This window comes from Nymphaea colorata, chromosome 6 (genome assembly GCF_008831285.2).
Source record: "Nymphaea colorata isolate Beijing-Zhang1983 chromosome 6, ASM883128v2, whole genome shotgun sequence".
Lineage (NCBI taxonomy): Eukaryota > Viridiplantae > Streptophyta > Magnoliopsida > Nymphaeales > Nymphaeaceae > Nymphaea > Nymphaea colorata.
In genome coordinates, this window is record NC_045143.1 from 4334506 (window position 1) to 4343898 (window position 9393).

The following is a 9393-nucleotide window of genomic DNA, read 5'->3' on the forward strand; positions in this document are numbered from 1 at the left end:
GCACAGAAAGAGTAGAAATAAGATTTAGGATCATTAATGAATTAATCTATAGGCTGTTAGATTTGGCTGGGTCAATTTCTTGCATTTTTTGGACGGACGAGCCTCATAACTGTCTTGCTTCAGCATCCAGACCTGTATATATAGTTTTCTATATTTAAGGAACAATCTGCTAAGGGTCTGCCAGAACCCAGCTTGCCAATCTGGAAAAGAAAAAGTCAGCGGCTGAAATTATTTTGATCGTATGGCCTGTGAATCTTCTGGGCAAATTTCACGGGGTGAAGAAAGCGGGGCTTGATATTTTGATTTTTCACTAGCATATGAAATATCAGAAAATGATTAGTGCCCTTATCAACTAAAAAGAACCCCAGATACATTTTTGTGACCCTGGTGGTAGATGATGGCGATCACAAATACGAAATCTTATGGACATGATCTGAGTAGAAGTAGTTTATATCATATGAAATATGACTAACAGGATTGCACTTGTTAATCAAGGAGCTCACCATCAAGCATGATAAGAACAGAAGCATGGTGTTTCACTGATAAGGATTTGTAGAAGCATTGACTTCACTTGCTACCAGATGCAGGCATGGCTGTCTAGCTGGTCAACTATGGATCCTCAGTGAAGATTTTGGCTGATTATACTGTCAAAAAGTGGCAATGTTGGTGCTTTTGAAGGAATCAGGTGAACACAAGAAGCATGCAGTGCTGAGCATTTTGGAAACACGTTGCTAATTCTAGACAATTTATTGTCATGTACTTAGGAAGCATATTTTTCAGCCTCTCAGAATGTGCCCCAAACTCCAGTACTTATCTGCCCACTTGACACATGGGAAGATCAACTAAAACAGTACATGCACGGATAATAATTTGCATGGGATACTCTGAAGAATGTATCAATTATTTAAAGAAACAGTAATATAAATATAAATAAATATATATATATATACAATTATTTAAAGAAACGGTAATATATATATATATATATATATATATATATATATATATATATATATATATATATATATATATATATATATATATATATAGTGTGTGTGTGTGTGTATTCACTGGTGTGCAAGAGTTCATCTGGACTAATGAGACACCTAAGAGGGTTGCATTTTGAGGCAGCATAGCTAGTGTTGATGGGTGTCTCAATGGGTGTAAAGTCGGGAAACTATTGAAGAAGGGAAGCTGCAGCCTGCGCAGATATTGTATAACAGGATTGGAAGTCGAAGCATGGCGAAATGTCCTAGCGTTGCACCTAAACACATGAGGTGAAATATCTGCTATCTCCTGAGGTTTCTCATTCAAGTGAGTCAATACCATTAGCTTTCAATTAGAGTATGTACCATTAACAGGTGACAACAACAGCTTAATTGACAAGGTTAAGGCGCCTGTAGCGCAAAGCTTTTTGGCTTTTAGAGGCAAGATTTTATATCCGGAAGCAGATAAAGTAGGTTGATGATAAAACACTGTAATATGGTCTTACCATTACCCATGGAGGCCATTAGTCTTTTGATAGATAAACTACTCCGTCATAACTGGCTCTTCTATCAGACAGTGAGACTAGTTTCTGCAAGATGTACATGGTTCCAATTATGGTGGATAAAATAAGTATTTAAAATCGTCTATCGAATATTTCACTGTTAACTAAACGGCAAATTTTAAGCTTTACATGAAAGAACGTGATGCCTGAAGGTGTGAATCGAAAGGTTTAAACCGTACGGACCATCAAATAATACTTGTTTACTTCGAGGAAATGCTATTCAGATTTGAAGAAAGATGAAGAAAGAAGAAAATGGGAGATGAGACAATAAATTCTTTTCCTCCAACCTTTAAGACAAGTAAAAATACACTATTATAATAACGTAGCAAGTTCGTTCGCATGATAATTTTGAGATCATTCTTTTCCATGGAATCCCATTTGTTCAGCTTTTGCCAGAAAAGCCAGTGCGGATTGAGAACGTCAGTTTTCCTAGCTTATAGCAAGAGGAATCAAATGGGATTGACTTTTTTTCCAAACAAGCCCAGAAGCTGCTTTGCAGAGTTTGAACCCCATTCATCCTAAGAATTAGTTTCAACTCTACTCGTCAAACCAACTTGACTAAGGCCACAAGGATCTAAGTCTGTCTCAAATTACAGACGCAAGATACTTTTGTACATGATTCCACAATTTATTCAATAGAAAAGTCATCCTTTTCTACCACTTGTACATAACTGTCTAGCAGTTCGTTACTGCCACAACGTTATCACGCAGGAGCAGGAGCAGGAGCAGCCGCAACAGCAGTACATCTGTTTCTTTTGACAAGGAACGCCAATTCAAAAGAGAAGTAAAATCCCCAGAAATATCAAGCTGGGCCATCCATTTCTGCAAATTCCCAATTTTTATTGCCTTCAATCTGGCAGCATTCCCACACAACCTTCTCACCCACGTTAAAAAGTCTTTCAAAACCCGCCTTAAGCACCAAACTTGTTTCCTTGAAGGTCCACTAAAGCACTGCATGAGACAGGATGTTAGCAGCAGGTCAGAACGAGTGAAAGTGCTTTAAGGAGCAGCCTCGAATGCTTATTTTCAAAATTGACTCCATTGCTTTAAATTGTCCCCCTCTGCATAAGCAATAGTTTTACTGCTAGAGGACTGAAGCTAATAGATATAACTTAATCCAACCTTTCCTTTGATTGCTTAAAATTCGATGGTTGCACAACTCCATTTTCATTAAGGAATAGACAGTTGTTAGATTAATAGGTAAAGGACTGCTCCAATAATTTTGGTTATCACATAGCAGTAATCACTAGCCAAATGTGTCCTTCAAATCATGTCCATGAACCAATCTGGTCAAGCACTAAACCACTCCACAAGATCAATAAGAGGAAGCAAGAATGACAATCAGGGAAACATCAACCAAGTTCAGTCCAAACCTCAGCATGTCATGCAATAAGAAACCATGCAACATCCTGCCATCTAAGGAAAAAATCAACGCTGCAATATGCTCAAGGTAAAAGTCAATCTTCTAGCATGTTGCAGTTAAACTACTCAAGGCTAAAAGTAACTCAATAATGTAGAAACAAAAATGAAAAAAATACATACATCACCTTACAACAAGTTCTCTTTTGAATAACAGCTTGTGCCAGTTTACTGAACAATAAATCAATAACAAGCTACTATGATCACAAAATTTGTCCTTCCATATATTCAAAGTTCTAAATATCTGGCAACAGAAACCTAGGCATTATGAGAGGAAAAACATTGCAGTGGTTGGAGACCTACTCATAGTCCCCACTTGATAGCAGAGAACACTTTGCACTTCACGTACTGTAAGGACAGGCTTTTGCAAGATTACCGAAAAGTATTGACAGCACGTCTCACCCTCTCTCACCAATTGAAGATTACTAATGGCTCTGTTACCTTCAAAAGGTGTCTGCAGGGGAATGGCTCTGTTACCTTCAAAACGTGTCTGCAGGGGAATGCCTCCGTTACATTCATATATTGCAAAGCACATTTGAACCTCAACATCGAAAACCATTAACCTTTGATGACTTTGATGCTATAATCATATTAGTAAGAGGAACCGTTCTCAAACTTTAGATGAACAAAAGCACTTTAGTCTGACGTTGTTGATTGGAGACATCTTTTATTTTAAGGATTAAAATTACAAAAAGCCACCAACTAACAAGAATTTTAGGTACCAGGCGCAAAAGGGATAATATATACATTCACTCTCATCCTTTTCAACCAAACAAAATGGCAAGACAAGAAAGATCATTGGGACTTGGGAGTCAAACTACATAAAGTTAAGCCAGAAGTACTTAACAATTAAGATAAACTGAAAAACCTTATAAATCGTGATATAATCTATCAATCAAGGAAGCTTACAGAGTGTAATTCCTACCAGTTTTAAGAAGAAAGAGAAGCATCTCATCATGTAAGGTCCTTGGAGACCAAACAGGAGACTGGGAGGCCTTGGCACCCACTTCTCCATACAAGGTTGAGAGTCTAGAGACCACCTCAGTTTGTCCACCTCCAGCACACTGAAATTCAGAAAGAACCTGGATATGCACCTTCATAGGAAGCATTCAGATGGAAGACAATGTGCATGTAAGAACTTATGTAGATAGCATGTCATCAGTTAGTGCTACTTCCACTCTCTGAAACCAAACCTTATAATGCATGGAGCAGAAGTTTCTTCTCCTCGATGAGATTATTTCAAAAGCAAATTCCAGACGCACGGTGTAATAAGTTTAACTTAACCTTTTTCATGAAAACATAAAAAAAAAAATTAATGAAAGAGTTGTAAAACACTAAAAGGAGAAGTGAGTCCTGAAAGATAAATTAATGATAAACTATGAAATTACATTAGTTACTCCAGTGAAGCCAGCACATGCTTCCAGAGCGAAGCAATACTAGAATTATTTTCAGTTGCCTTCATATTTCAATACAAACCAGCCAGCTCAAATGTATTCAAATTAAAGAACTACTTTTAAATTCCAGATTTCACTGCTAATTCTGTTTCTAGCAACTAAAATTCAGGAAAAAATATGTTGTTGAGGCATGTTATCCCATCCAATATGGAGAACCACTTCAAGAATTTCCGACATTATGAAGTAAACATAGTTGGGCCAGTTCTTTTCTTTCACTTGGCAACATGAATACCCCGTCATCAATGTATGTTTACTGTATGCAGCATTTGTTTTCTCAATTTTGCAAAGCAGCAGAGATAGAGTTACATACTCTCTCTTATAACAAAAAGAAAGAAGCACTTAACATAATAATTTAGGGTAAAGAAATGGATTTATCTGCAATATTTGGGTGTCATAAAAGAAAGGATTGGAACATGGAACCTTTAAAGGCTTCTAGATCTGTATCACATAAATTTGACACCTCTGGTGTTCAACAGTTTCAGCCTTCAACTGAAGAGTGATGAAAGCCAGCCTGAAAATGGAAGGCCATAGAAATAAATAACCATCATAAAATCTCAAGCGCTATTTCCATCTCTTGTGATTGTGCAAAACATAGGGTTTTATGGTAGAGAAAAATGGACGAGCATGATCTCCAACTCACAGGACGTAAGGATGCATGCCTTCAGACATGGAAATTTTGATATGATACTTTTAACATTGCTCATAAATAGGAGCGACTTCTCCATGTATGTGCATGATGAAAAAAATATAAGCTATTGGGGTGTCTTTAAAAATGCATCATACTGACATCACTAGCCTGTGGTCCATATGTATGAAACAACACCTAAAACAGCATGCACTCTGTCCCATAACAGAGAGGGCTTCGAGGCACATGGATTTATGACTAACCAATAGAACATAAAGTTCAAGTAGATAGAGAAAAACAACCAATTTATGATCATCCTTTCATCATAGGATTTAATCAAGATTTCCTGAGGAAAAAGGGCTTTAGAACATCATTGGTTCGAAGAATAAAATACGTGAGGTTTTCAAAATAATAATAATAATAATCATAACAAGCATAATAAAACTTGCAAATGACTCATTTTTTCCTAGATATTGACCAGAAGGTCATGTGCAATGAAGCACATGTATAGTCAGCAAACAACAACCACAGAAAGATAAGAAGCAAAATTCATAAGTTCTTGCATCTACAACTTTGTATACAGTATGATGAATTCAACATATAATCTTTTAACAAGACGCAAGAAACGGCTACCATGTCTCAGCCGCTTTTCCAGTGATAGTAGAAATTACAACATTATGTACAGACAGAACAAAGTTCTTTGACTTTTTCTTCCAGCAGATGCATAGAGAAGTGAACAAGACAAGAAAATGCAATTGAGTTTACCAAGGAGGGAGAACATTCAAGTGTATAGAAGGCTCAAATGCCTAAATTTAGAAACACAAAAAATCACTACACACGCCATTCGCATAATTGATAATCCCCAAAAAATGCACATAGAACAATGTTTTCAACTTTATTACATTTGTCAAAAATAAAAATTTACAGAAGAGTATAATAACCTGCAAAGAGCTCCTAAATTGACAGCCTAAGGAGAATTCTACTTGGAAACGAGTCATTTGCCAAACTAATGACTAGGAACATTATCAAAAACTCTGTGAAGAAACTAGTTTCCTTAATTCCAGCAAATGTTCATCATTTGAAATGTTAAGGTTAAGCCGGAGATTAGTCATTAATGCTTCTTGTTCCCAACTTAAGGGACCAGAGGCATGCAATGCCTCCAGGGTAGAACGGTAGGCATGTAACTCCAGCTTATGGATTTCTGAACCAATTTCCTCTTTGCTAGGAAAAAAGCATTCTTTCCTATGTCCAAGAATACATGAAGACTCTGCATCATCAAAACATCCATCCATTTCTTGCCTACAGTATGCATTGTACTGGTGGGACAGATTATGGGAGGGATAGTTGGCAGTACTACAGCTAGCAACAGAGCATTCACTGGTCTGCGCCCCATTACAATCTATTCTTCTCAATGGTATATATCTGGTATCCAAAAGTGGTCTGTCATGCTCACCACCCATTTCAGAATTTCCAGTTCTTTTATCTTTGAAGGAAGTATGCATGCATTTTTCACCCAACAGTGCATGTGGGGAAGCAACTGCATCTACCTTTTTTAACAATTTTGAGGGCCTTTCCTGGAAAAGTTCTTTTGATCCACCCACTTTTCCTGTTGTGATCACTTTTGTGTAAGCCCCCATGGTTTTTTCAACATTAGATGATGAAGACAGAAGCCTAGAGGTTCTCTTCCTGGTTCTCAATACAGAAGACTCCATAATTGGCTCCTGAAGATAAGTCAACTCCCGGCCAAGAAAATAGCTGTCTCTGTGATCATTCATGTTTGCGTGCATCTCCTGTAATGAGGAGCATTTACTGTGAAGCTTTGCAGTAGAGAGACCACCGATTTGGTCACAATTAAGATTTTGAGGGACCTGCATATGGAAAAGGCAATCAAGATGGCATTAATGTCATGAAGGAAAGCACCATCAAAAGCATGTTTATTGTAACTAGAAATTTGATGAAATGATCAAATAATAAGCTAACCATCCAATTCAAAGGAAAAACAAAAAACAATAAAAGGTTTGACGGAATTCAGCAGCCACTTGTTTGACTCAATGATGTCCAGAGAAATTTGCCTGTGGGATGTGTAACACGTAATTGTGTCAACATGAGTAACAAAAAGAAACCAATTCTAGACTTTTGTTGACACACATATCAGCATAATGTGCATATCTGAGTAAGTAAATATCCAATTTCATTCAATGCTAATGTAGTAAGGGTCCAGACTCCAGAACATGACAACGTGTAATGTTCACCCATCAAAGTCACAAGCTATCTGCCTTCATAGATAAGAAATCAACCAGTCACAGCACTGGGTCAGGCTCCATAACTTTTGGATAAGAATCCGCTTAGGAATTGGGAACTATAAATAAGAAAACATACTTCCAACTTGGAATAATCTATATGCTAGACACGTATTACATAATGAAGATGATTGTGCGAAGTGAAAATACAGAACAATATGTATGTGCACACAACCTGTACAGAAATGCACAGCGACAGCATAATTATCTCATGCAACTCCTGAAGAGACACAAAAGAGAACTGCACCACCAATAATTGTTTCAGTGAAAATGTGCCCAAAGATTAAACAAGCTAGATAATTCAAAACAAAGAAGAAGCTGATCGAAGATAAGCTACTGTCACGAATCATGGAAATATTATGAAGAAAGACGTCTAGTTACTAAATACTCATAGTTAACTCAAATCAGAAAAATCATGTAAACCACAAATTGGTTCTTTCTTTAGAAAGAAGAAGGAAGCAAACACTAAACTTATATTTTTCACAAAGTTCTTTTCTCTCGTTGGTTACAATTATCTGCATAAACGTATCCCATAAGAGAGATGAAACAAAGAATAAAAAGATTTTCCAAAAAAAAAAAAAAGATTATAGGGAGAATAAGTGTCTTATCAACAAAAGAAAACACTCAAAACCATCATAAACCATTCATTACAAAAAGAAAAGGAAGTATGCCATCTGATGATCCTTTAACAACCAACGGATCATTAAACTAGAGACACCTTGAAAAGACAAAACTCAATTAGATGAAGAAACGGGGGGTAGCTGTTACCTTCTTCGTTGCTCTCAGCTGATCATCGCACCGTAACTTGACCATCCTAACACCAGATTCACATAAGGGTCTCTTCTTACAGGATCCAGCGTCGACAGGCTCGACCGATTTCCGAGGCTCCCGGTTCATAGCAGGACAGGCAACCCGAAAGGAAGATGCTACAACCCCGTTTGCTTTCGTCCTCGCACAATCATCAGCGTTCCTTCTCTTCACCTTCATCTTCAATGTTGGGGAGAACTTTTGGATTCTCACACTGTTAATGGAAACCAATATGGTTCAGAATACCTCTCACTCACTTTAAAATCAAGCCGACCAACAAAGATTTCTTTCTGAGACAATAATAAAACAATGAAACGTAGAAACAGAAAGAGTGGCCCATCTTGAGTCCTTGAGACGGAAGCAAAACGGATACTCATCAAACTAACTAAACACCAATTACCAAAAGCCAATCTTTTGATGAACTTAGAAAACCGACAACTCCCCAAAATATGAGAGGCGCTTTGATTACTTAACAACGAAAAACCATTTACTTTTGCTAGGAATCCAAGCAGAAGAAAATCCATAGAATCTAAAACGAAAAAAGGAAATAAAAACTTACAACAGAGATCGAATACAGAATTTGCTTCCCGTGGTGAGATTGGTGATTTTCTCTGATGATTGTTTTGCAAGATGGCTTATTTCTTTGGTAGAAAACTAAGTGCGTTCCCGGTAATTATTTAAATAATGAATGATCTTTTCTCTTACATTTATTTCTTGAACAAGAAAGAAGAGAAGGCTAGAAATTTAGAAAAGAAGAACAAACAAGGAGAGGCAAAGGAGGAAGGGAAGACAAAGGAAGAGAGAGAGGGTCAGGTGGAGACGCCAAATGGGTGATTGGGGGTCTCTCCCCTTGCAGGAGAAAGAGAACACAACCAAAACTGAAAATTTTTTTGGACGTGGTTTTCCACACCGCTGGAGACAAGCAAATATTTGGTGGTTTTGAAAGAATAACAGCTTCGGTGGGTTTTAGGTACCCTCTTCTTTCATCTTTTCGATTATTTTCCCCTTTTCTCATTACCTTTTCTTCTTCTCTTGTATTACTGTTGTCTTTGTTTTGGGTAGTTAACGTTTGAAATAGGAAGAGCAAAGACACCAATCTTTTCTGTTCTTATATTTTTCAAATTACAGGCAACGATAAGTAAAAGTATGCAGCTAAAAAAAATGCAATATTAAAACTTCATAAGATATCGAATATGTACAATGAAATCATATTGAAACACCATAAGAAATCCAAACGCT

At 37.1% G+C, this 9393-nt stretch overlaps 1 protein-coding gene across 10 annotated transcripts; it reads right to left on the reverse strand.

The window, feature by feature from the left end:
- Nucleotides 1-2065: 2065 nt before the first annotated feature.
- LOC116255978 (uncharacterized) lies at nucleotides 2066-9152 on the reverse strand. 10 transcript variants are annotated; one of them, XR_004173011.2, is made up of 5 exons: nucleotides 8714-9150; nucleotides 8116-8368; nucleotides 6595-6915; nucleotides 3272-4032; nucleotides 2066-2500 (listed from the first exon to the last, which is right to left on the reverse strand). XR_004173011.2 is itself a non-coding variant. In XM_031632079.2 (5 exons), the coding sequence occupies exons 2-5, from the start codon at nucleotides 8332-8334 to the stop codon at nucleotides 2493-2495; spliced, it is 687 nt and encodes a 228-aa protein (XP_031487939.1). In that variant the 5' UTR covers nucleotides 8335-8368; nucleotides 8714-9149; the 3' UTR covers nucleotides 2066-2492. The 10 variants fall into 10 exon arrangements, 5 of the variants coding, with proteins under 5 accessions (XP_031487939.1, XP_031487938.1, XP_049934318.1 ...); XR_007573615.1 differs by having other exon boundaries at nucleotides 2923-4032; XR_007573614.1 differs by having other exon boundaries at nucleotides 2672-4032.
- Nucleotides 9153-9393: the final 241 nt, after the last annotated feature.